Source organism: Alexandromys fortis, unplaced genomic scaffold, assembly GCF_014885135.2.
Source record: "Alexandromys fortis isolate MF-2015 unplaced genomic scaffold, M_Fortis_MF-2015_v1.1 scaffold_134, whole genome shotgun sequence".
Lineage (NCBI taxonomy): Eukaryota > Metazoa > Chordata > Mammalia > Rodentia > Cricetidae > Alexandromys > Alexandromys fortis.
The window spans coordinates 2,525,673-2,552,539 of record NW_026068007.1 but is presented as its reverse complement, the minus strand read 5'-3'; the positions used below and the strand labels follow the sequence as shown (position 1 = coordinate 2,552,539).

At 41.8% G+C, this 26,867-nt stretch overlaps 1 protein-coding gene across 1 annotated transcript in view; it reads right to left on the bottom strand.

The window, feature by feature from the left end:
* Positions 1-5,206: 5,206 nt before the first annotated feature.
* Positions 5,207-26,867, bottom strand: part of Samd5 (sterile alpha motif domain containing 5) — a 53,782-nt gene continuing 32,121 nt past the window's right edge. Inside the window, exon 2 of the mRNA XM_050161661.1 lies at positions 5,207-11,249. Within this exon, the coding sequence (XP_050017618.1) occupies positions 11,187-11,249 (63 nt within the window). The 3' untranslated portion in view covers positions 5,207-11,186. The remainder of the gene's footprint in view (positions 11,250-26,867) is intronic.

The following is a 26,867-nucleotide window of genomic DNA, read 5'->3' as shown; positions in this document are numbered from 1 at the left end:
ACTAGAGACTGTTAGCACAGGCTCAACTACAAACAGAATATATATATATATATATATATATATATATATATATACACACACACACACACACACACACATATATACATATATTATTATTTTTAAGCCCAAGGCAAAATTATGAATACCTTTTCATTGATAAAGACAAGGGTGAGTGGCTAAAATTAAATAACTGGTCAAAATTCCTTGTAACTTAACAGACAAGCATCCTTCATTGCTTTGAACACGAGCACTTCTGCATTTAAAGTGTATGAACCAAGGATGAAGAACAATTGAGAACCTAGTCCGTTTCCTACGTGTTATGGATTAAGTACAGGGTCTTATGAAGCTTACATAGGCAGTCTGCCACTAAGCCATGTACTTCTAGCACAACACAGTCAGTTTTGAATATCAGTTTACCATATGCACATGTGAGAAGGTGGCTGCCATTCCTGGTGATGCAAGTGCAGGGCCACAAGCCCTTAACACTTCAGCCAACAAGTCAATTAGTGGTCATTTGAAGAACGAAGGGGTTGCGGTTCAAAAATCTTCGGCAAATAATCCTGAGAAAGATCAAAAAAGTTCCAACAACTAAATTCGGAAGGATTTGGGTCAAAGTCAGAGGCATAGACTCACATAGGTGTTCTCTAATGGCATACCTGAAGGTCAGATAACTTTTAGGCCAACAGGGTCACAGCTGAACATGAGTCAAAAGTACTCTAAGTATGTCTGTCTACAAAAAAATGTTTACAGAATCATTGCGTTTACTTAATCTTGTCTTTATTAGTGTTTGTGCCTAAAAAGTCTAGGAGGAAAAACAAGCATCTCCAACTCAAAAGGGCTACAATATAAATCTATGAGTATTGGGTTGCCTGGATCCTTGAGCATCCAATCCTTGAAACAATGTGTCCAGACAGTAGCACATTCAGTCTAAAAAGACGATTCTATTGCCTTAAAATACTATGTTTGCCTTGTTATGTTTTGGCCTTTTTGGGGACCTGTTACTCCCTCCTTCTTTGCTGTTGTTTCCTTTGGGAATGGGAATATCATTCTGTGGTGGTTTGAAGAAGAATGGCCCCCATCGCTCATATATTTGAAAGTTTGGTTCCCAGTTGGTGAACTGTCCAGAATGATTAGAAATCAGGCCTAGTTGGAAGACTTGTGTCACTGGGGGTGGACTTTGAGGTTTCAAAGGCCCATACCCGGACTAGTCTTACTCTTTCTCTACCTGTTTCTTGTAGATAAGACACGATCTCTCAGCTCTGTGTGTCTGCCTGCCTATGTTATGTTCCCTGTCATGATGTTCATGAACAAATGTTCTGACGCTCTCAGCAAGTCCACAGTAAGATGTTTTCTTTTTTATGTTGCCTTGCTCACAGTGTCTCTTCCCAGCAATAGATCAGTGGCTATGACACTCATATTCCTGTCTTACCATTGAACTTTGGAAACACATGTTTTACACCAAGTTTAGAGGTGGGGAGCAACTGGCCTTGGTATGAAGCCCATCTCTTACTCGCAGATCTGACTAAAATGATGGAAAGGACTCCAGACTTAGACATTTCAGTTGATACTAGGATGAGTTAAGACTATGAGAGCTACTGGGATGGAATGAATATATTTCTTATACGGCGAGGTGGATCAGGAGAACTCATGTGGTTCGAATGTACTCCCTCCAAACTCATCTTGCCAATATAATCATAGTAAGAGGTGAGAACTTTTAGAAGAAATGGTGTGTAGGGGACTCAGTCCTTGTGAATGAGAAGACCATGGCAAAGGGGGGTTCACATTTTATTTGCTCTCTTCCCATTCTGCCTTCAGCCATGTGAGGTTGTGGCATCTCTCAGCATCCCCACAGAGGGCACATCTCTCACCAGCAATTAAACCTGCCAACACTTTGGTCTTGGGTTTCCTTGCTAACAGAGCCTTGCAAAAATCACTAACTGAGGCTTTGGTATTCTCTTCCAGCACAAATGGACTAGACACCATTTCCTTTTCTGGTAACTCTTGCCAGCCTTTTCTTTATGGCTTCTTGATGGTCTTTATATTTGATTCTGGCTATAATTTTGACTTCCGTATACACATAAAGGTAAAGAAGGTAGGCTTAAAGCAACACTATTGGTACTCAAATTCCAGATTCTTGGTTATTGGCTGTGAGACTTTGGATTAAGTCACCAAAACCTCATCTTATCATACTTTCCTCAACTATAGATTTGGAATAACCCACAGATGAAAAAAACTTTCACAAAGTTCTTATGAAGAGTATCTCATGGATGTGATTGCTTGGTATGTATTAAATGTCCTTTTAACATTGTTCTGCAACTGATTCATGAATATAAGTATATTCTCTAATATATTTTGAGAGTTTCTAATTCATAAGTTACACATACACACTTCCCTTTCAGGATGCCTGCCCTTCTCTCTGCAAACAATGCCTGCTGCGGCATAATCCTTCTGTATGCTGTGAACATATATTGCTCTCATTGGTTGATAATAAAAGCTGATTTGACCTACAGCTAGGCAGGAAAGTCAGATTGAGAATACAGAGAGAAGTAAGGTGGAGTCGAGGGAGATGTGAGCCAGCCACCCAGGAAGCAAGATGCCAGAGGACTGGCAAAGCTATGGCCATGTGGTGATATATAGATTAATAGAAGTGGGTTAATTTAAGTTGTAAGAGCTAGTGACTAGTAAGCCTGAGTTATCAGCTAAACATTTATAATTAAGATAAGCTTCTGTGTGGTAGGGCTCTTGCTGGGAGCTTGAAAGCAAACAGACAGGAGACAAACCTCTGCTTACAAATACCTACCTGTTACATAGGAAGGATGGGTCTTCCGTCAACATAAGATCTTCTACCGGTTGACTTACATGATGTTTTAAAGGCATAAACCTGACTTTCAAGTGACAGAACAGACTCAGGAACTTGTACAAGGCCCACAGCCAAGTGTGGGCTGCTAGGATCTGTGTCTAGGTTTGTGAATCTAAAGGCTTGAGGTCTTTTCCTTTCTTGCATGTAATCAGTGCATGACAGAGGGAAGAAAGAATGCAGGCATATAAGCACTGCAGAGTGCCATGATGTCTTCAAGGTGAAGCAATCATAATTATCAGCAGCTCTGAGGGGCTCAAACCCAGGTCGAATGATCCCTGTACTATTCCTTAGTATCCACCTTTCTACTTGTAGGAAACAAAAGTCACCTTAGAGAAATTTTGTGGGGTTTTTTGAGACAGGGTTTCTCTGTGTAGCTTTGGAGCCTGCCCTGGAACTCACTCTGTAGACCAGGCTGGCCTCGAACTCAGAGCTCCACCTGCCTCTGACCCCTGAGTGCCGGGATTAAAGGTGTGCACCACTACCGCCTGGTGAAAAAAAATAATTTCTTAAAGGGACAAAGTCATAGAGCACAAATTTCATGTTAGTTATATGTAAAACAGAGTGTGTCCATAATGCTAAGAGGAGGTTTATCCCTCTATATTTTGTCTGGCAGAAACCATATACTAACATGGTACAGGCAAGTTCATTGACCATAGTATGACAATCTTTCATTGCAGAAATAGATGTTTACTTATTAGTTTTACTTGCAGGAATAGAAGACATTTCTCTAACAATTCAAAAGAGAAAAATAATGAAAAGAAAATCTCGATTGCAGTAGTGTGTCATTTTATTGATTTCATCAATTACTTAATACATGGAGTACATAAAATTTTATTTGATTTTATACAAAAGAAAACAGAAAATCTAGAAGATTTGCATAACAATGAAACCATGCAAGGCAAATGTCTAACAACGGGAAGTATGGTTATCTGTGTCTGAAGGTGAAAAACATGCTGTCATACAAACACAGAAGCCACGGTGTTCTGCAAGTTCCTTGAAAACAGAAAATGCCCTAGTAGAACCAACTTACAGACCTTGGAGTGTAGTTCGCTTCAGAATGAGAGAAGTTCATTCATTCAGGCCTATGTCAAACAATATGCCAGGAACAGAGGAAGTACCAAGTTGGAGCAAGCTTAGTGGGGGCTGAACACATGCTCCTGGCGTGGCAGAGGTCATCAATGACTTCAGGTGATGCCACTTGGCGATTCCTTCCCATAGACGTGCTTTACTCACATACCGTCTGCTCCTCTCTTCCCCCAGTGTGTTTGGATGTTCTGTTCCCTGAATGTTTTCACAGATGGGAGACGGAAGGTGGAAGAGGAAGCGACATAGACAGCACTACTCACCAGGAAAGCCAAGACTGGATTCAGGCTTTCTGATTGACAAATTTAGGACAAAATTAAATGTTTGTTCTTCATTCCAAGTGGCTATTTTTTTTTTTTTTTTTTTTGCGAATGCTGCTGGGTTGATTGAAGAACTTCCAGAAAGAAGTTGGTGTGAAATTGGTTGAGCGGATAGGAATGTAAAGTGATGCGCACTGAATACACAGAGTTTGCAATCAGTGCTCATTACTCAACCAAGGAGCAGATGAGATTCCACAGCCATCCTGGTTATGGTGCAAGAATGTATTTTAAAGTAGAAGAGGCTGGCCAAAAAAAGCATCCATAGTTACATGAATCTCTTCTGTCCTCAGGGCTGAGTCTAGGAGGGAGCAACAAGTAACTACTTCATTTAAAATTGTTTATGACTTCTCTTTTAAATTAACAAAAATTCTCATGGGGTTCCAGATGGCCTGGGATGAAATTAGGGTCCCTCATTATCCAGATTCAGAAGAAAGACTTCATAGAAGTTGCCTGATGTGAACTGATTTTTACTAATGACATAAACCATCTATTCTCTTAAAACCTCATACTGGTGAGCTTTGCTGTCTGCATGTATCTCTTTAATTAAAAAAAAGAGTGTTTTGATGCTGTCTATCAAGTCCATGAACTTTTCTAAAAATGCTTATGAGCTCAAGGTAGATGTGGGGGGGGGGGAATATTGGATTTCATAGCCTGGTCCTGGTCCCTGGAGGGCCCTGGGACTATATGGACAAGAGCCAAGGCTAAATCATGAACTGATGGTCGAAGTTCAAATTCAGGGCACTCTAGAAAGATGAGCCTTTTGCTTTTAAATGTCATATCACTCTTTATGTATATGTACTGGAACATACATGAAGAAAAAAAAACAAGATTAGGGGTCTTGGGGAAAACTAACTACATCTTCACTTTAAATTTACTTTCATCTCATATTCAATGTAAACAAAAGATTAACAAAAATTATCAGCACATATAGCCCAAAGCACCGTCACTGTTGTCCAGGTTTCTGCCAAACTTCAAACTAATGTTTTAGGACTATGATAAGCAAATAAAATGATTATTCCACTTTTCTAAGGTTCTCTCATCCCCAATCAATCATGTTTGGGTTTGAATTCAGGACTCAGGGTCTAAGGATCTCTAAGGCGTGGCTTATCTGCTATGGAATTATGACTGTCCTCAAGTGGAGGCAGCGCTGTGGGAGCCCCAGTGGATGTCCATGTGCAGAAACTGCTGCAGGAAGCCTTCCTACCAATCAGCACAGCCCACCATTCCCACTGGGTCAGCCACTGGAACTGCTCAGAATCACAGAAGGGAAGGTGGCTTGGTTCACATATAACCTTTACACAAATACACTCAAGTACATATAACGGGCTCATGTATAGTTTTACATGTAGTGTAGGAGACTTTCTTTGCACTTGGAACTCTGATTTTCCATGCTCACCAATGTGGTATTGCATCATAAATATTCATAGGTTACCAATTTAAAGAATGCTCAAACTGTTGCCTAGATTGGAATGCAAAAGATTACAAAAGAGGCCGAGGGAGAACCACTGTGAAAGCCATGACATTTATTGAAGGGAGACATAGTTTGCAAATCACAGTGCTGCATACATGACATGGTTCACAAGGATATCCCAATTAGGCTTGTCACAGACTTGCCACATACTGTCTGTCCCTCCCTCCATTAAAAAAAAATAGAAAGAGGGAAAACACTATTTCGTCATTATGTTTACAAATACAAATGGTAACTTTCAATCAGAAAATCTGTGCTTGAGCAGTAGGAAAAATCCATGTTGACTTCCCTGCCCCATTCACAAGCTTCTATATGGGAACAACTTTTCAGTGAATGACTTTAATAACCCAACTTGTATCTCATCACAGGCTCAGTCAATAGAGCAGCAACTGCAAGGAGTGGCAGCTGTCTAACATCTATCTCCTTCAACAAGCCACCTTGTTTTTGAGAATCAACATAATATTTCATTTTTGAAACAAGAAAAAAATTCATCTAATAAAAGGAATTATACAGCATATTTATACAAAAAATTGTTCAGTTTAAATGTTCAAAACTTCACTAATTGGATTTTTGCCCAGAGGAAGAAATTTGACGAAAACTGTTAAAAAAAAAAAAAAACTAAAAATAAAGGAAAGAAAGAGGGAAAAATGGCATATGGTTCTTATTGTACAATTTAAGCACTTATTTTCCTAAAAAAGTACCTTTAACATTAGCAATAAAATGTGAAACTTCATTTCTAGAACATAGACAATTAAAAAAAGAAAATATGTATTTTGATGAGTAGAAAGAGAAAGGTAAATTAAATTGTTTTTCTAAGTTCTCTGCCTTTTTTTTCTCCCTTTGCATTTAATGTAATATCCAACTGTGATTAGTGTTTATGAAAGGAAGCCACTGGTTTTTATCCCAGAAATTAACACAAAATTTCAGCATTATGACTATCTGATGTAGAAATATATAATTAAGGTTAAGACTCATGATACAAGTAAAATCAGAAAGTTCTAGAAACCAAAGCGTAACTTGCTTTGCTCTGGGCAACCTGGTGTTACTAAGCATTTATGGACACACCAGCTTATCTCATGCAAAAATTTTCCAACTCTTGCTACTTGGTTGGGATTAAGACTTGGCGACTGGAGATAGGGTCTTCAATTTTATCTCTCTGGCTCCAATACTCTATTCTTATTCCCTTACATTCCTGACAGTAAGGAATATTTCATCAAGCTATTTTTATAACAACTTAGATATTACTCATATTGGATCTGAGTGGAGCATTTTCCCCAGATTTTTAACTTCTTTAGCATCTTTTTCTGTTCTTCTTCAACCTCTCTATTTAAGGGAGCTGTGTACAACACTCAGGCTCTAAGTGATAGAATACTCAGATAGGCCGGTGCCAATGCTGTTTCTGCTCACTGGTATGACTGGCTCCTCGTTCCAGTTTACAAAAGAGCTGGCTCGCTCCTCGTCATCTTTGGCTGAATCCACTGCAGCTGTAGCATTGAGGGGAAGCTCTTGCACTCACTGTGCAAGACAGTAATGAAAGCAGGAATCCACACACATGCCACGTTCACTGCCTGATGCTGCTATAGAAACAGGAGTACTAGCAAAATAGCTACATGTGTGCCCATAAGACAGTGTCTCCAGACAACTTGAACCCTTTCTAGTGTGTGTGCGGGTGTGTGTGTGTGTGTGTGTGTGTGTGTGTGTTAGAGCGGGAGGTGTGTGTGCAGGTCAGAAGACAACCTCAGATATTGTCCCTCAGATTCCATCTACCGTATGGACATGTGAGAGAAAGACAAGGGTCCCTCACTGACCTGGAGCTCATCAAGTAGGCCAGGCTAGCTCCAGGGGTCCAATGGTCTCCACCTCTATAGCAATGGGTTACAAAGACTTGTCCTTTCTAAATGAGGATTCTGGGGTCTAACTCAGCTCTGTGTGCTTCAAACGGTCTCACTGACTAAGCCATCTCCCTAGCCTATTGTTAAATCAAACTCTCTTCAGTCCGCTACTAATCATTCACTGAACTCCTAGTATGATGATACGGGGTAGCTTTTTCTGAGCCCCCCCTAAAAAGAAAAAGGCCTTTTTTAATGAACAACAGCAGAACATGTCAATATATACTTGGTTCTCTGGTTGGTTTTAAGTAATCTCTTCCACATAAAGAGAAATGAAGAAAATCACTGACATTGAGGAAGGGGTAGGGAGAGAGACAGTCAGCGCTTGCTGATGCCATGTCTGAGCCAAGGACTGAAAATAGGTATAAGCTGCAGAACTCCTAAGCCTCTTAAGTGGAGGGGATATTTATTTTTGCCATTTTATGGATGAAAGAAAAGAAGCTTTAAGTTTCAGTGTTATTTGCAATGATTCCTCAAGCTTCAGTAGAGTTTGTGCACCTTGGAGTGTTGGCTCAAGAAAGCACTACTGGGATAGTTCTAGAATCTGAACTATGATTTGAGTAATTTCAAAGGAAGCCCTCATGCTCACTGTCCTCCTGTAGTTCAAATTACCAACCATGATGCAAACTGTTCTGGTCTAAAAAAATACTTGATCTTCTTGGACTGAGAAACTACTATTTTGTATGGCTATAAATTTGCTTCTGAGATTTTTGGCTTTATTTTTTCCTTAAATTGTTATTTTCTTTATGTCCAGAAATATCTCTCTTTTCCTCCGTCCTTCTCTCCCTTCCTCCCTAATTGTGCTTTTGTGTGTGTGTGTGTGCTCGCACACACGCGTGTACATACATACTCATGTGCAGGCCAGAGGTCAGCTTCAGGTGTTCTCTACAGGCACATCTTGTTTTGGTTTTTCTGTTTTGATTGTTTTGGCACACGGTCCCTCATTGGCCTGTGGCTGACTCACCGAGTAGGCTAGAATGACCAGCCAGCAAGCCCCAGGGGTCTGTTGTCTTGTCCTCCCCAGTGCACACTGCTATACCTGGCTTTTTTACACGGTAGCTTCTAGGGCTCAAACATTGGTCTTCATGCTTCCATGGCACAAACTTGACTAACTGAGCCTTCTCCATAGTCCCATCTATTTGATTCTGTTTTGTTCTGATTTGTTTATGGAGACAGAATTCTCATTACATAGCCCAGGCTGGCCTCAAGCTTGGAATTCAGCTGGGATTACAGATGTGTGCCACCCTCCATGATGAAGCAATTTTTGCATGAGTTAGATTTCTTCATACACTCACAATTTTTTTTAAGATGAAGAAAATTTTGCTGTGATTCTCTAAGCCTCTCAATATTATAAAACAAGACCCTGTCACAACCTGACTTGGATGGGAACTATGAATTGACGTATCAAGACATGAATCTTGCTGTTATCATATTTTCATCTTTCATATTCAGATATTAATGAAATCACCAGTGTTTAGATAAAAGGAAAAGACATGCTGATAAATTGACTCTTTCTAAAGATAAGTCCCAATAGAGCAATTCAAGGGCAGAGTTCCTTTGGTATGCTGTCCTACCTCATTTTGATTTAATGTGCAGGAAAAACCAGCAAGCTCCTTCTCACTGATTCTCTCCATAGAGTTTTATTCTCCTTTCTTTACCCAAGAAACCTTCCAGCCCCAATGGCTATTCTACCATCTTAAATTGTGACTCATAATTTAGGTAGGTTATTGTTAATTTCGAATTCCAGTAGTGGCATAGAAACAAGATTTAAATTCAGCCCAATAATTGAAGTCGGACATCATTCAAATGGAAAATAAAACTTGAAAGGATGTGAGAGCCCTTTTTGGTTGCAGAGGATTTTATTCTTATTGCCTCTAGGGTAAATAATAGATTTTTTTCAGAAATTGGGTCCTTACTAGCCGCAGTTCAACAAATGCATGCAAATGGACATCTGTGAAATAAATCTGTCACGGAGGTGGCACCTGGAAATGAGGTCTCAACCAGGAAGCAATTCATTATCACAATAAATCATATCAGTGGTCTATGCGGACACCCACACCTCTTCAACATAAAAAAAAAATCTAACAGGTATCTTAAAGACCAGCTTATTTGAAAAGGTGACGGAGCAGTTGATTGTATCGGAGAAGGAGCCACTCACAACATGCTCTTGGGAGTTAATTTCCTTACATCTGTATTTAATCTCGAGAAAGGCTTTGCAGAGTGATATATTCATCTCTGAAGGCAGCTCGAGTGTTTAAATTTTAGATTTTAAAAACAGTATTTGTGGCATGAATGCCTTTGGAAATCTCATCCCTTCTTAATTGCTTACCTGTTCCTAGAGACAAGCTGAATGCCAATCTCTTGCCTTTAAAGGTTTCCTGTTCTTGTTCATAATTTTAGTGACATAATCCTGCACCTTTGATGTACTTCTGAGTGGTGAAGGGACAATTCCGCAGTACAGGACAGCTGAGGGGCTCTCTCAACTTGCCAGCCCCCGCAGCTAGCCGGCATTGTTTAATCTCCATAGCCTTCTCTCATCTAAGATCAGACCCTATCTTCACTCTTGCATTTTCTTAGCAGGAAATCAAACTAACAACACCCAATGGGAATAATGATGAGACATGAAAAAAACAAAACAAACCCCCAAACTCCAGTTTCGTGTTCACTTCCTCACTCCCACCCATTTCTCTCTATCTTCCTCAAGTACTGATCCATGGACAAGGCTCCTCTTGCCCACTGTCATAGGTCACGTCCCTACCCCAAAACTGGTATCAGAAGCCTACTAAAGAGAGGGAGATGATACAAGGCAACTTGGGAAGGAGGGGGCTGGGGAAGACTCCGGGCAAGAAAGAATAAAACAACTCATGAGTTCAATATCATGTCAGGACATGGCACTCCTAATGGAACAACATACCTCCACCAGATTAAATTTAAAAAGTTAGAAAGGAATTTCTTCCTTACACTGTCAGTACTACGCTTCTATTTATATGAACTCACCATATGAAGCACCTAAAGTAAGAGTTCCTTCCCCAAACTACTTTATATAGGATTATACGACATATTATAACTTAATAAAAACAGAGCTCTAGCCAAAGCAGAATAACTTGTATGTTAAAATATAAAATGAAAGTTACTGCTCTCGAGATAGAGGCTAACTTGAAAGTGATATGATTAATTAGCTAGCTATTGTAAGAAACATTGTTGGTATGGTATACTTAAAATTAGTAATTACCCACAAGTCTTAACCCCATCTATTACGATGAAAAATTCAAAGAGCAAAGGAGAGAAATCCCAAGAGATGTATTGAACTTCGTCCCGCCTGGAGTGTCCTTTTAAACCAAGTTCAAAGGATTTTCGTGGGCAGCACGTCGCTGCCTTACACTAGCTACACATAAGTAATTCAGCTTACTAAGTTGGTTATTCCAGAACTTTCCAAGCCAAAAATTTAAGCTGATGAGTGTTTCCAGAGTCACCATCCAGTTCCCTTTGTGAAAGGAGAGTCTAAATATGCCCTTTTCCAGTCTTCAGCACCTCATCAGTCCTCCACGGGCTCTCAAAAATGATAGCTAGCGGTTCTGTGATGACTTCGGCCAATTCATTAAGTACGCTAGGATGCCGGCCATTGGGACCTGTGGATTTGAACATATCTGGGTTACTGAGGTTCCGTTTTACCCATCCTTCCCCTAGTCCATCACGGATGCCTGTTCCTGCCTTCAAGCCAGGCTCATCCCTTTCTGGTTACCCTGTAGCCTTTTGAAAAACCAGCATTCAGTGCTTCCGTTTCTTCCACACTCATTTTCTCTTTTATGATAATAAATGGAGAACACACTATATTCTTCTGAAGCCTTTGGTTTATTTTTAAATGGTCTACTTTATTTTCTTATATATACCTTGTGAAAAAGGGAAAATGAAAACCTCAAATCTACCTTGCAATAATTTGGATTTCTCCGTCACATTGTTGAATACATGTGTTAGCAACTCTTAATAACAGAGCCCTAGTTAACATCCTGCAGATGCTCCGAATGCTAATGACTGCCTATCTCACGTGCAAAGGGAACTTTTGTATTCGACTTGTAACAGTAGACGCCAGTGCTAATTCAGAATGCATCTTCCAAAATAAAGACGATTCACAATCATCTTTAATCATTATCATTTGTATGCATAAACAATGACTTCCTCTGCAAGGCATCTCAGAAGCAAGAGCTGGAGGTGGATGAATAAGGATGTCTGTCAGAGCAGTAGCCCAGCAGAATGCATTTGCTATGTGGTCATCGGCGTCCAGGGCCTCAGGTCTACAACACATTAATCATCTCCAAGTTCTGCCAGGGGTTGACGTGTTAACCCCTGTGTTGTCACACCAACTCCTCTGAAACTGAAAGGCAGCCACCGATGATAGTTTTCTGCCCATTCATTACACTCTGCCGTGTGCTGAGAGTCCCCTGACAAGACCAGGAGGGACAAAGAGAGGAGAAAAGGAGAGGCGAAGGGACAAAGAAACCTGAGACTGTTCCCTGGTTTTGGATTTCTTGGATCCAACTGTTTGGTTTGGGTTTGTTTTTGTTGTTGTTGTTGCTGGTGTTTATGAGAAAAGGGTCTTTTGGAAAAGGCTGTGTATGTTTGTTTTCCTAATCTATCTCTCACTCCACCCTTATACAGAAGTTTAGTCTTTGAAACTTAGCAACGCCCCCCAAATGTAAATCATATTGCAGAGAACCCTTTTAGAGGACAATTCTACACACCTCTCTAAAATTTTTCTCAGAGCGTGGAATTCTCACCCTTGCTCTTGCAATGGCCACTTGCTGACTGCCACATTATCTGTTAGTCTGTTAGTCTGGGAGACACCCTCAGGGAATTCAAGCTGGTAGGAAGTATTACTGAGCAAGCTTCAGCGTTCTTCCTTCCAGAGAGAAAACTATTTGTTGTCCTCTGGGTTGGTATTTGGCTCTAACTCTAAGAAAGTTTTACTAATAATTAATATATTCAAAAGTCACCTTTTAAAAATCTAGCCTAACTTAATACCTCTATTAAAATCGCTTCCCATTGCAATCTGTTGTAGCATAATCTTTAATCTATCTTGACAAACAAAGTTGTTGAGATGGTCTGGAGAGCAGCAGGGGGAGGTGAAGCCCTAGAGAGGAGAGATCATTCTAACGCAAAGGTGCAAGTTCTCTTCACCGTGGGATTCTGTAGTTGACAAGCAAATGACAGGATATTAGTAACAACAGTTCTCTTTACCGTGCGGCACAAGGTAACAGCTGTTGGTATCAAGAAGAAGAGCAAGCATCAGAAAGAGACTCAAGTTAGGATGTTAGCAGTCACTAGGAGGAAGACAGTCTCTGGCTGAGAAAGAACAGGTCCCTTATACACCTGCCCTTGAAAAGGCAGGACTCTGAATGAAGTTACCTAAACAGCCTTCACGACCTCACATGTTCCAGGGACATTTGAAGAGAATAAATGCCTTTGGACAGGCTAACATCCTTCAAGTATTGACAGTCTCTACATTAAACTTATTTGGCAACTGGGAGGGAGCATGAAGTCATTTCACGAATCTAACCGCAAACTAACAGCCTCGGAAATCTCACTTGCCTTTGGTTCCACAAAAACAAAGCAAATTCACTTAACAAGCTGAGTCTTGCAATTTGCTATTTTTCCTTCCCGAGGGAAGAGAGCAAGAGGCCGACGAACAGGATTTCCATGGTTGGGTTATGGAGAGCTTCAAGTTGGGAGAGCAGCCACAGAGAACAGCAATTAGCGGAGCCCGTGTTGCATCACGACTTGGGAAATGTTAATATTCCCCCTGTTACGAATGCTCTCAGGGAATTGTGGCTTCATGCAGCACCCACAAGTCCCACTCAAATGAAATAAAAATGAGCAGACTCAGAATCCCAACTAGCTAAGCAAATAACGAAGACCTCTTAGGGTCAAGCCTGCATTTGGTAGCACAGTTCCCACACCTCATTCTTTTTATTTTCCCATTGCTCGTTTTCCCCCTAAATTACCTGGCATTCTCCTTCAAGGAAAAATGGATCTCTCTTCATTCCACCAAGGAAACAACTATCAATATATTTGATTGCTATAAATCAGTATAATAATGTCAAGTCTGAGTTATTTGTGCCCTTTTCCTTGGTTAGTGAGCAAGGTTGGCTTAACCATCATGAGAGTGAGATGAAGATGGGTCTCCATGGTACACTCTGCACCTAACGTGTGAGGTGCAGACTTCAGTTCTCAGCACTGGAGGAGAAATGCAAAGAAGAATCATGGAAGCAACATTGTATCCGGTGTGCTCTCCAACTTCTAACCCAACCTTGGGAAGAATGAATACTATGTTGGCTTCAGGTCTTAAAACAGCTTGAGTGTTCTTGTTTTTAAAGACCAGATGTGTTATAAGATTAAAAGAATGGTTTTACCCTCGGCATTGCTTTAAGCTAAGTGTGGTGGCAGACACCTGTATTCCCAGCACTCAAAAAAGACACAGGACAATCAGAACTCCATGGCGAGTTTGAGATCAGCCTGGCTACATGAGACCTTATCGAGAGACAGACAGAAAGAGAGAGAGAGGAAGAGAGAGAGAGAGAGAGAGAGAGAGAGAGAGAGAGAGCTAGAGAGAGGGCGGGGGTGGGGGAGAATATCTTGCTGGGTATGGTAGTACACGTCCATAGTCCTAATACTTTGAGACAAACTCCGTAAAATAAGAGACTGGCCTGGTCTACATGGACAAGCTAGGGCTGTAAAGTGAGACCCTGCCTTAAAAGAATAAGATAAATTTTAAAATAATCATAATAATTTTATTGTTTACAGCCTCAAAATTATCATCTCTAAATCACCAGGCCAGCACTGCTGAAGGGTTACATTCTGGTGGGTCCGTTCTGTTACTCTCCTCCCAACTTGGAGGGTACTCCTCAGTCTCCACATGAGAGACCCACAGGCCTAGTTCTTGGTCTACGCTGGTACTCCTCAGTCTCCACATGAGAGACCCACAGGCCTAGTTCTTGGTCTACGCTGGTACTCCTCAGTCTCCACATGAGAGACCCACAGGCCTAGTTCTTGGTCTACGCTGGTACACATTTCTCAGTCATGTCTGTTCTAGGTTTGAGTTGAGCCTCCTTCTTCAAGGATCTGGCAGTTTCTGTCTCTGCATCTCTACGAACTCTATAACCACACTTTCAGAAACAGCGCATTCGCGCAGAGGGTTCAGAGCCATGATGGGAAACACAGTTCAACCCACAAAGAAACCATTATTCTGTGCTTAAAAATCAAGATTTCTGAGATCTTATTTTTTCCCAGTTTGATTATTCTGATTTTTTAGCCAACTTCAAGTCTGTTACTCTTTGGAGTTTGTGGTTCTTCCCCTGATTACAGACAATCAGAGCTCTGCGGTGCAAGCTAACCCATCCTGAGAAGTTAGTGTAAACTTTGATATTACTCTAAAAAACAGCCACAGATGCCAATCCAATAGCCACGCCTGATTCGTGTTTAGTTACTCCAAAAAAGGTGGTCTTCTTGAATAATTAATTATCTTTTCCTGCATTGGGGGGAGCTGTCTCACAGGAAAAAAAAACCCTTAATTTTAGGATGATGACAGTGTCTCCTAGATGATAAAAGATAAAGACCAAAGTTGAAAATCTAGATGCTTCGTGATAGTTTTTAACTTTATAACATACTAAAGCTAGGGTTTTTGCTATTCAGCTGTGACATACTGGCCATTATTATTGAGCCGAGAAAGTCGGGGCTGTTCTTAGAGAAGAGACAAGCACAGCCTGGCTCTAATGGAAAGCTCTGTGAGCACAAACCTCTGTTTCAGACCTCCAACTTTCTCCTCAGGAATGCTGTCTCTGTGTGTTTGCTCACTGTTACGATCACTAGAACCATCTATAGTATCATTCTTGCACATGTCTCATTGAAATAAGCTCCTGTTGCAGGATTTTAATCTAGAAAGTCAGCTGGGATCCCATTTCCCTTCACTTGCATAGGGAAAAAGCTTCACATATCCACTAGGCTTGCGTTGGTCTTCACAGCCTTTTTAGTTCTTCTTTTCAGCATTTTGCTTAGGGATGCTCATGGCCCCAAGAAGAAAGAAGATGTGATATGATACTGAGCAGACAGCTACCACATAAAACATACCTTCGGCTGTCTTCTATCCTAGGGAAGCCTTACTGGGTAGCTTCCCTTAGAGTCTATAGAAGCATCAATTATTTTTTTCTTTAGAAACAAATACCTAAATGTCTTCAGTCAAATGATGAACAGTTTCTGATGATTATCCAATCTGTCTCTATCCTTGTATACTAGGGGGTGACTTAATGCTTTCTTTCTGGAACAAATTAAATGGATTATGAGGAACTGCCTCTCCATGACTTTCTCTGAACACAAACATTTTCAGTCTTCACTCTCTGACTTATCCACAACTTTTCAGCAAATGCACACTATACTAGAGAGGCTGCCTGGGAATTTTCCTAGCCACTTATTATTCATAAAACTCCTAAAACACACTCGGAGGTTAAAAAGCAAAAGCATCTTTGTCTATGCTCTCCTTGGGGCATTAACTGATGCTATAATTTTTCCAATTGAATAGTTATGTAAATTTCTAACTTTTTCAAAAGTTTAAGAAGCTGCTTTGCAGCCCTCAGCCCCAAGTGCTTGAAGTGAAATGACCTCCTACACACAGAATAACCTGCAGGACTATGGTCAGCCAGAGACAGCCAATACCGCATGAGCTCCTCAAGGCCTGGAGTCAGAACCTCATCTATCTCTTCCATCAGTAACACAGACTCGGGAATTTAACTGCGGGGGATTCTGCATCGTGTTGTCTGTTGTGTTGTAATAATTAACAGCCAGTCAGAACAAAGTTAGGTCATCTCTCTATTCAGAATTGTAATAATATGGCTGAGGACAAGAAGTGGTGGTGAGTTTGGAACAGACAGGGAGCTTGGTCACGGTTCCAGACCTGAGTGAAGAAATTGGGTGGAGCTGACACAGGCAGGGAAGGGCCAGAAGGATGGGCAAGGTCAAGAGTGATAATCAGGGGAGGGGGAGTCATAAAAGGAAGAGGGACCGTTCTTCAGGAAAGCCCAGAGACAATGGATCAGAGAGTCTCAAGGAGCAACACAACTGAGGTCAGGATAAGGGCAGCTCCTGAGAAGGTACTGGTTCCTTCTTCAGCAGGGGTGGGTCAAGACTGGCTGCAGGATGGGCGGTAAGGTGAGAACTCTAAGGAGAAAGTTCAAGAGTGAAGTCCACCCAGCCCACTTCCGATAGAAAACTGGTCTGCTGCGAGAAAGCAGGTCAGATGGGATGGCAGAGAATGACAGTGTGAGGGGCTTTTAAAGGGTTCCTCTCTGCCCTGTGCTTCAAGGTCTCCAAATGGTACCCAAATGGGGACCAAGTACAGGCTCATGAATACAACACAGAAGATTGGAAATCCCAGGGAGTGTGCTTCTGAGCGTTTGTTCCTCTAGGGTAGTTCTTTGAAACATACTCCTTCAATGTAAAGCTCTTGGTGACACTGATGTCTACTCAGTGCCCTGGGCCACTCACTCAGGATCCTGTTACTCCGCTTTCCCCATCCCTGTCTCCTTGCGCTTGTAGCAGCATCATGCCTTACTATTTATGAACAATCTTGGAAGTCACCATCAACCTCAATGCCTGTTTCCACTGCTCACTAATACATCTGGCATTTCAGAAGGTGTCTAGTGCATACGATAATGCTCACTATCTACTAACCCACAATAGGACATACACTATTACTATTTACCGAGAGAACTCTTTCCTTGGCAGGCACCATGTTGTGAATGTGTACTTGCATATAATCTCTCCCTACCCCACACTAACTCGTTAGTGAGCCAGAACCCAATTAATAAATAAATGGAGAAGCTGAGGCTTCTAGACACAGATGCACTACTCTGGAAAAGCTGATAATCCAGAGCAGAACAGTTCTGCCCTTTGGCAAGTTCCAGATTATCAAATTACATCTGCACATGACAGTCAAGTTGGATTAGAAATCTGCAGTAGCTGAGAAGTAGCCCAAGATTCCTAAGAATGGAACCTGGGTGGGAAACAGGATTTTATCAGTGGGAATTTGTCACAGATCTGAGTTAAAATCACAGGGGATTTTAGATGGTCCCTAAACCCCATGCTTGCTATCCTCACATAAAAAAGAGAGGAAGCAGTCATCTGAAGGGAAACAGGGAGACAGGAGTGAGCCCCAGATGCCCTGAGAGCTAGAGACACCGGAGGGTCCAGAAGGACAAGGAAGGAGGCTCCCTCCTGAGTCTTTAGAGGAATCCAGTCTTCCTAACCCCACGGTGCTTTCCTTCAAGCCTCCAGAAGCAGGATGGTAAGGCTTTCTGTTGATTTAAGCCACATAGCTGTTGATAACTGTCACCACACATTTAGGTAACAAATGCAGAGCACTTGCAGCAACACACAGGATCCATCAGATGCTCTTAGGGATAGTCTGAACGGCTTTGTTAAAATGCATATGCAAATGTGATTTTTAGTGAAGGGGAATTTTTTTTTTTTTTTTTTTTTTTTTTGGTTTTTCGAGACAGGGTTTCTCTGTAGCTTTGGTGCCTGTCCTGGAACTCACATAGAACCTGCAATGCTATGCAAAGTATTTAGCTATTGTGCAAAATGCCTATTTTGATTTTGTTTATATCATTAATTATATATATGGAAAAGCTTGGCCTCTTCCTAGTCTATATATGACATAGATTGCTTGGATTATGGAAAACATAATTTATAAAAATATATTAAGGACTATAATATATTTATGTATATATTACATAATAAATAGTTATGAACACATACATTCACTAATAGATCTCATTAAAGAAAATAAAACACTAGGAACTTTCAAGAGTTGTCTAGATTTCTGTTTTTTCCCCTTAAACATGCATACTTCATCATTAACAATAAATATTATCTGTTGTCTTTCTTAAAATACCGTTCAAGGGCTAGAGATGACTCAGCAGTTAAGAAGATCTAGCTATCTTGTAGAAGATCTACATTCAATTCTCTATATCAACACGGCAGCTCACAACTGCTTGCAACTCCAGCTGCAGGGAATCTGACCCCTCTTCAGGATCCTGTGAACAACTGCACACACATGCTTACACACACACACACACACACACGCATAGATTTTTTTTTTAAGGAAAAGGAAAGTAGTACTGGATTCACTTCATCTCTTTTCAGTACATCTTCCAAGTATCCCAGTCTGAATACTCGTGACTTGCCCACAACAGCTCTCTCTTGGAAGAAAACGCTGCTGCATAGAGACGCATGTTGAGGAAACAGATCTACAGACAATATCAATGTCCGGCATGGAAACAGGACCCTTCGCACTCCCGGTGGTACTTCCATTTTGTCACGCAGAATTCAGAACAGGGGAAAAACATACACAAAGGCTGAGATGAAATGAACTCATCATTTCATTATTAATCCTGTTGCATCATCGAGGCTGTTGTGATGGAGAATGGTTCCTTTGTGTTTGTGACAGTGTGGTAGTGGGGTAAAGTCCAGAGACAGTATTAATGTGACTGCATTTGTGTCCACCATTGCTTTTCTGACGACGCACGTATCTACACAGTGAAAAAGCAGATAACGACACGGCATCTCTGTGACATTATATCTCAAAGTCCCCTGGAGGACACCTGGGGTGTCTTCAGAACATACTTTGAGACTCACTGAGCTATTTCATTTCTCGACACCTGAGACCAGAGAGATCACAGTGAGTCTCAGACCGAGTCCTCTGTCTGGAATATATTATACTTTGCCCTTTCACACGACAACACCTCCTGGACAATCACTTCGCGCTTACCCTCCTGTCCTCCCATCTGGCTTAGTCCGACAGACCTGGGACCTTCCTGTCTTACAGAGGAGATGCCCTTTCCTGTCTGGTGAGAAGATATGCAAAGATGGCTGGTCTGCTCACAAATGCATGCTTCTCTTGGGGGCTTAGCTTGCCAGCCTTGAAAATAGCAAGAGCTTTTGAAGTGACTGGGGCATTTCTGCTTTATCAGAATTACCGTGTTCTCCCAGCATCCATACTCAGCCTGCAAACACTGAAGTGTGGCCTCTGCTGGGCCTTGACCTCACCTGCCAAATTGAAATGGGCAGGCAAGCAAGACAAGTGCAGTAATCCTCTTTAGCAATTCCACCCAGGGCGTATTTGCATGTTTAGTGGCAGCCCTAAGGAAGGGCTCAGGGGAGTTGTATTTCCATAACTCTCTTTGTCTCTGATTTTGGCAGGGGAAAAAGAGACCCTTCAGATGCCAGCTCTCCTGGACTAGCATCTCAGGCCTTTGAAAGAGCAGCACATACAAAGTCCACGGGCCAACCCTCAGGAGGCTGATCTCACCTGTCTGAACTTGGAGGAGGTGTGAAGGGGCTACCTGCAGCAGCCAGGCATGGAAAGCAGGCCGCCTTCCATCATACTCTGGAGTTCTCAACCAGACACTCTAGCTGTTAGGCAGTGCTGGTACCCAGGAGAAGAAGAGCAAGCAGAGCGTCAAACAGATAGAAGAGAGAAGCTGTGGGGATATGTGTGGATATGGATGTGAAGTGAATGCGAACACAGAAGCAGGGTGGCTAGAAGAGGGGACCGAGGGCTCTTACATGGCCAGTCAGCTTCTAGGTAGCTCTGGAACCTTCTTGTTCTTTCCTCCAAGGACAGTTGTGAAACCCACTGGCGGGCATAGTTCAAGGCTGGATTCAACCCCAAGCTCGTCACTTCCTAGATGATCTTGTGTCCATCCGACCTCATCACGGTTTCAGCGAACCCTCTGTCAAAATATGAACACCACCCTGTCCCACGTCACTGAGGGCTGTGGCAAGTATTGGTTGGAGCAATACCTGACATCGTGTAAGCATCCTCCCTGTACAGAGACACGAAATTATATATTTTTGTTCAGTCACTGAAGAATGCAAACTCACCCCGAAGGAGGCATAGATTCTCCGGCATAGCTTCTGAACAAAACCATAATCGGTGTTCAGCAGCATTATTGAGTTAGTCACCCACAATATTGTTAAAAGAGATCATGAGTAATGTGTGTGCTTTAAGCACTGTTTAGCCATTAACTTTCAAAATTTCATTTAGCATTGTGAAGCATGCTCTATAGAACATAACTGCCACAGACATAGTCCTCAGCTTGTTGAAGCATAAAGACCTCTTTAATTGTTTCAGAAACCGTAGGCTTTCCCTCCAGGTACATGTGTGCATGCACATGCGCACATCCACACATTACAATATGACATGTTTATTTCTTTCCTACTGTCTTTTTATTAAGAAAAATATTGTTTTAAAGGTGACCAGGAATTCAAGAACTTCAAACATATTTACATAAAGCATGCCATTTATGGAGCGAGTTTGTGCTGCAGAGATATGAGATCTTCGGCATTAATTCAAGGTCCTGCTGCCTTTAGATTTGGAGCACTTGCCCAGTGAGTGCAATGGAATCTTTGGATTTTTTTCTTTAATTGACAAACGGGCTAAATGAGCAAAAGCCAAGACCCAGAGTTTTAATTTCAAAGGTGACATGAGTGACCTCTCTATGCTTGCACTGGGTGGCATGTAACAGACAGGAAGAGTCTGGAGTAGCATTTGAAGAGGCTAACAGTTATTCTCTTAACCCAGAGCTGCCGGTTTGCTCTCACTCGTTCTTCCACAGTTGGGTCTTGAACTGCAATTGTTCATTACTTCAATAATCTGCCCCCGCTGCAGCAAAGACATTAAACAGACATGCAGTTAATCCCTAATAGTTTCTTCAGAAACTGAGATTCCAGGATGAAATAGAAAGTCCTTGCCTTTCCTGTAACTAAGTGCCGAACCATGGAGGCATGCCTAAGCAAAATCACAGCCCACTGGGGTAAAGAATTTTTGGAAAACTTAGAGTAGGATAAAAGGATGTTAGAATCCCCCTTTTCTGTGTGACACAGGACACAATCCCAAGCACTGGCTTTTATGCACCTGAAATGCATGTTTGAGCTTGTGTATGCGTGCAAGCTTGCACGTGTACACGCATGCACGCGCACACACACAACTGCTGTGATCACATGCATTCATGTTTTACTTCTGTATTTCTCATTTCTGTTGAAACTAAATACAAAGTAACCTTTCCCATTAAAGAGCTGCGTTTATTTTCAGAGCAATGTGCGAAATCATGCTACTTAACACTACATTACATTCACGGAATACGCACGTTAAATAAAGACACCTTGCCGGTTTCTTAATATAGACTCGGCTAAGATTAGTTATGCATCTGACACCTTCACATTCAGATTTGGGGGGGGCAGAAAAAAAAGCCACATTTAGAAATCACACTTGCACAGCAAGTGCTTAGGATTTCATGGTTCATTTAAGAGCATCACAATCAAGAATTTAATTATGTCAGCAAGGGAACCGCATCTTCCCAATGGTTTCCTACTCATGCCTCTCCCCTATACCACAAAATGTACCAATTCCTTTAATGCCTATGGACCTGTTTTTTGACATACGGCATAAAGAGAGTGACTGGGTGATTTGAAGATACCCTTTGTTCTACTCTTGTTTTGCTTTTGAGATTTGCCATGACAGACTGAAAAGGAGGCAGTGGAGTACCAAAGCCTAGGAACTATATAGCTATCTCAATTCCCAAACAAAACAGCAATTTCTATGCCCCCCCCCAAAAAAATAAAACTGTCCTACAATGTTGTGAGGAGGCCGCTTGTTCATCCCGATACACCCAGAACTGAAATAATCACACAGAAACTGTATTCATTGAATCACTGCTTGGCCCATTAGCTCTAGCTTCTTAATGGCTAACGTTTACATATTAATTTAACCCATTTCTGTTACTCTGTTTATCTCCACGAGGCTGTGGCTTACTGGCTAAAGTTCTGGTGTCCATCTCCGGTGGGTCTACATGGCTTCTCTCTACTCTGCCTTCCTTCTCCGAGCATTCAGTTTAGTTTTCCCTGGCTACCTAAATTCTGCTCTGCTATAGGTCCAAAGCAGTCCTTTATTAACCAATGGTATTCATAGAATACAGAAGGGGATCCCTCCCAGTGGTATTCATAGCATACAGAAGGGGATTCCTCATCACCACAAGGCAATGATAGTGGACTGACAACTCAGAGCTAAAGAACAACCAAGTATTTTAAGGTAATAGTGATGCCAAAAACCGCCATTGTGCTTAACACTTCAGCTTCTCTCTCAATGTTCTGTTCAAAATCCCAGTCTCATAATCCGTAGATTAGGGCTGTAGGTGCAGCTCAGTTGGTACAATTCTTGTCTAAAATGCATTAAATGTGGGTTTCGGTCCCCAACACTGCATAAAACTGGCCATAGTGTCATATACTATAATCCTAGTACTTACGAAGTAAAAACCGAGACGCTAAAGTTGATTATTTTAGGCTACACAATCTGTTCAAGGTCTTTCTTGCTGCATCGTAGAAAGCCAGCAACTCAAACCAGCAAACACGGATTTCATCCAACTAAGACTGATGCGCTATGTCATGACTAAGAACTAATATCCTCATGAAGGTAGATTAGCTATGCGCCTGGGGCTGGGGAGTGACTGGTGTTGGGATCAACACATCTAGTAAAAATAATTTCTAATGTAACTAACAAAATCATTGTATTTTGAAGTTACTGCAAACATACGGTATAGTCACTTATACAGTAGATTATGTAAATCATTCACCATGGTGGTAGATAATGCCTAGACTGGTTCAAACTGGTTCAGACAGGTTCAGACTGGTTGAAAACTGAGTCTTATTCCCTCAGGAAGCAAAGACTGAGACCAAGGTCCCCAGGCAGGAGTTTGCTTAGGAACGTAATTCCTGAGCATAGAAGGAGGGAGAAAAGAATGAAGCAATGGAGGAGAAGCCAGTACAGGATGTACAATGGAAATATCCACTGTGCTCAATAACATGCTGCTTTCCCAGGAGCCTTGGGAATCAAGGCTCAGAATCTTGCATGAAGAGAGCAAGATTTCTCCAGCAGCTCCCATTACCCACTTGTCAAAGTCCCTTGCACTTCCTGTTTATCCATGTGAGTGCTTAGTCAGCTCCAGTAGGGAGCGCATGACAGAGTGAGCGAAGATGCTGGAGCTGAAGCACCAAGCAAGCAGGGGCCTAAACCAATGAGCTGTCAGCTCGGACCTAGGTGATGTCAGCTGAAGTCTGCCTGGAATTGCTTGCTCAGCAGTGGCTAGAAAAAGACTTAAGGCCAAGGTCTTCTGAAGTGATGCACACAAGAGCCAGGCCATCTGTATCAGTCAGGACAGTCCAATTATGCTGCAGTAACAAATGGCCCAGCATTTCAATAGTTTGCAACAAAGGCTTATTTCTCACTCATATTATTTCTTACAAGTCGAGTAGGGGTCAGCTATAGTTCCATGCCATTTTCTTTGCTGAGGTACAGAGTTGACCAAACCATCTCTCTCAGGATCTGTTCTAAGAGAAGAGATTTAAATTATGATTTTTTTATGGGGTTGTAAAGATGCTGATCAGGATAAGCCCACACCAGTCCTCCAGAGCTTTCCTGGACCAAAGCATGTCATAGTTTAAAGGGCAAGGGCACTTAGTACCCCTTTGAGGAGAAGCAGCACAGGAAAGGTTACTAAGAGTGCACTGACAGAACACACCACAACACCACGACATAGACTGGGGAGGTAGCTCCGTAAGTGAACAACCACCATGAAGATGTGTGTTTCAGTCCCCAGCATCCGCCCGAAAAGCTGGGCTGGTGGCGCTTGTCTGTACACCTGGAAGACACAGACAGGCAGATCTTGGGGGCTCACAGGAAGTCCATCCAGCTGAAGTATCAAACACCAGATTCAATGAGAGACACTAATGGAGGGAAAAAATAGAGAAAGATGCCTGAAACAGACCTCTGGACATGTGTGGGCAAGCATGTGCTCACATGTAAATACAGGGAGAGAGAGTGTGTGTAAAGACAGAGAGAGAGAGAGAGAGAGAGAGAGAGAGAGAGAGAGAGAGAAAGAGAGAGAGAGAGACTATGCTATACATTTGGAGGCAGAAAGCAGAAGATAGGAAACCAATTCACTCTGGGGTCCCTGTGCAAGCCTGTTCATGATACCATGTTTTCTTTTAGCACATGGCTCAAAGAAATGGTTTTAAATTAGAAATTAAACAGTTTCTAAAACCTAAATGTTCAGCTCCAGGAAAGTTTGCTTCCAAGGAGAAAATAAGGCATGGACATACTTTTGAAGGCAACCTGATCTCATTTAGATTCGATATGTGCATTTACTGTATTATAGCTGCTCTGGTGTCTCAGTTCTTAGAAATCACCAACAAAACGACATTTAAGCAACTTAAGAACAGAACTCCGACAGGAATTGGATCTCTGTATTCCCTGCCAGGGTAAGGGTGGTAGAGACATAATGCTTATCATTTTTATATGCGAGTTTAAATGTAGACAACAAGCAATTAGACATGTCAGTAACTGAGATAACTTCCAGCTCTGTCGTGTTCTGTGAAAATAGCAAGGAAGCGATGCGGTGGGGGAGAGACGTGCCAGCTCACAAGTGATGATCTCTCCGAGGAGGCAGCATAGAAGAACACCATTAAACCACACGTGTACAGTCAAAGCATGGCTTTTAATAAAAGTCAGCAGCAGCATCCTCCACTCCGAGGGCGTCACCTCTCTACTGTGATGTCACCCTTTGCATTCTCCTCCCTCCCCATTCCTCACCAAATCAATCTTTCAATTCCATATATAAAAATAATTGCACTCATTAAATAAAATTTTGTTAATATCATTTACAATTTTAAAGCTTTGCAAATTATTTTATATGACCATTATCTGTTGGGTTTTCTTGTTGGTGTGTTTGTTTTCTTGGTTTTGCAGTTTTTTGCTTGGTTTGGCTTGGGTTGGGCTGGGTTTTGGCATTTTCTGTGGACCAAAAACAGTTCATTTTTTCTCCTGATTAACTTCAGACACCCTCACGACTAATTTTCATTGAAGAATCTCTTTCTCAGTCTTCACTTGAGCAGAAGTGCAGTTTCCACTGAACAATATGCCCTTCCTACCTTGTCTTGGAGACATGCGTGGTAGGCAGAGTTCTGTGACTGACCTTGTGATTCTCCGTCTTGGAGAATTTTCCTTCCTAAGTCAGTGGAAGAGGAGCTTGTGAAAACATGATAAGGTGCATGTCCAGGAGGTGGTTACAGTATACAACAGCAGAAAATCACTAATCAGCTAATCCTATTAACCCTTTAAAGCACCTTGATTCTCCCTCTCTGGAGAATAAGAAATCCAAGAAATGTGAACTTGGAAAAGACAACGTACCACTGCTGCTGGGAACCCAGTGGAAGCCATGTGCAAAGGAGAGGAGGCAGCTGCTTGATTCGGAGAGTGTGCTGTGGCTACCAGCCAGCATAATATGGAGACCCCACCTCTACAGCTACAAGGAGCTGAATTCATCTGAAAACCTAAATGAGTTCGCAAGCACAGCCCTCCTCGACACTTCCACCAGAGTCCAATCTAGCTCAGACCTTGAATCTAGCTTTCAGCAGGGAACTCGATCAAGCCCAGAATTTTAACCTACAAAATTGTGAGATGATAAATGGGCATTATTTTTTAGCCACTAAGTTTATGGTAATTAATTATGCAGTAATAGAAAACTAATACCACATGTAACTGGATTTATCAACTTCAGTGTTCTGCTAAATGGCTAAATAATGGCTCTTTCCCATCTTTCGAATGTGCACCATTAATTCTCCTGAAAGGAAGGAATTCACGTGGGACAGAGTAAGGAGGTCAGTGATGGAGAGGCTGGGCCCAACGTGGGGCAGACTAATTGGAAACATCATCAGCCCACTGAGCAGGGTATGCTTAGGGGATGCAACCAATGGCTGGGAAGGAAGGAAGAGTCAAAAAGACCAGGATAAACGAGCACACACTGAGCCACGGCGATAGGAATCTGGGCAACGTAACTGATTTTCTTTTCATTAATTAGCATGTGGGCCAGGAGTAGCCGGCAGATCATGAAATAAAGATGTCACATAGTCATGGTAGTTTCTTCATTGTGAATTCATGAGATCATATGCTGATAGTTCAGAAGCATTTACATAATGTAGGACATGAAGAATCATGTCCATCCAACGCTGTTTTATTTCTCCTTTCTCTAATACAAAGAAAGGCTTTAGTCTGGTTCCTAGCCTCGCTGACCAGTAGATGGAGTTACGGTCCGTGGGGTGGAGTCAGAAATAACCAGTCACATCCTGCCTCACTCTAGAAAACAGTG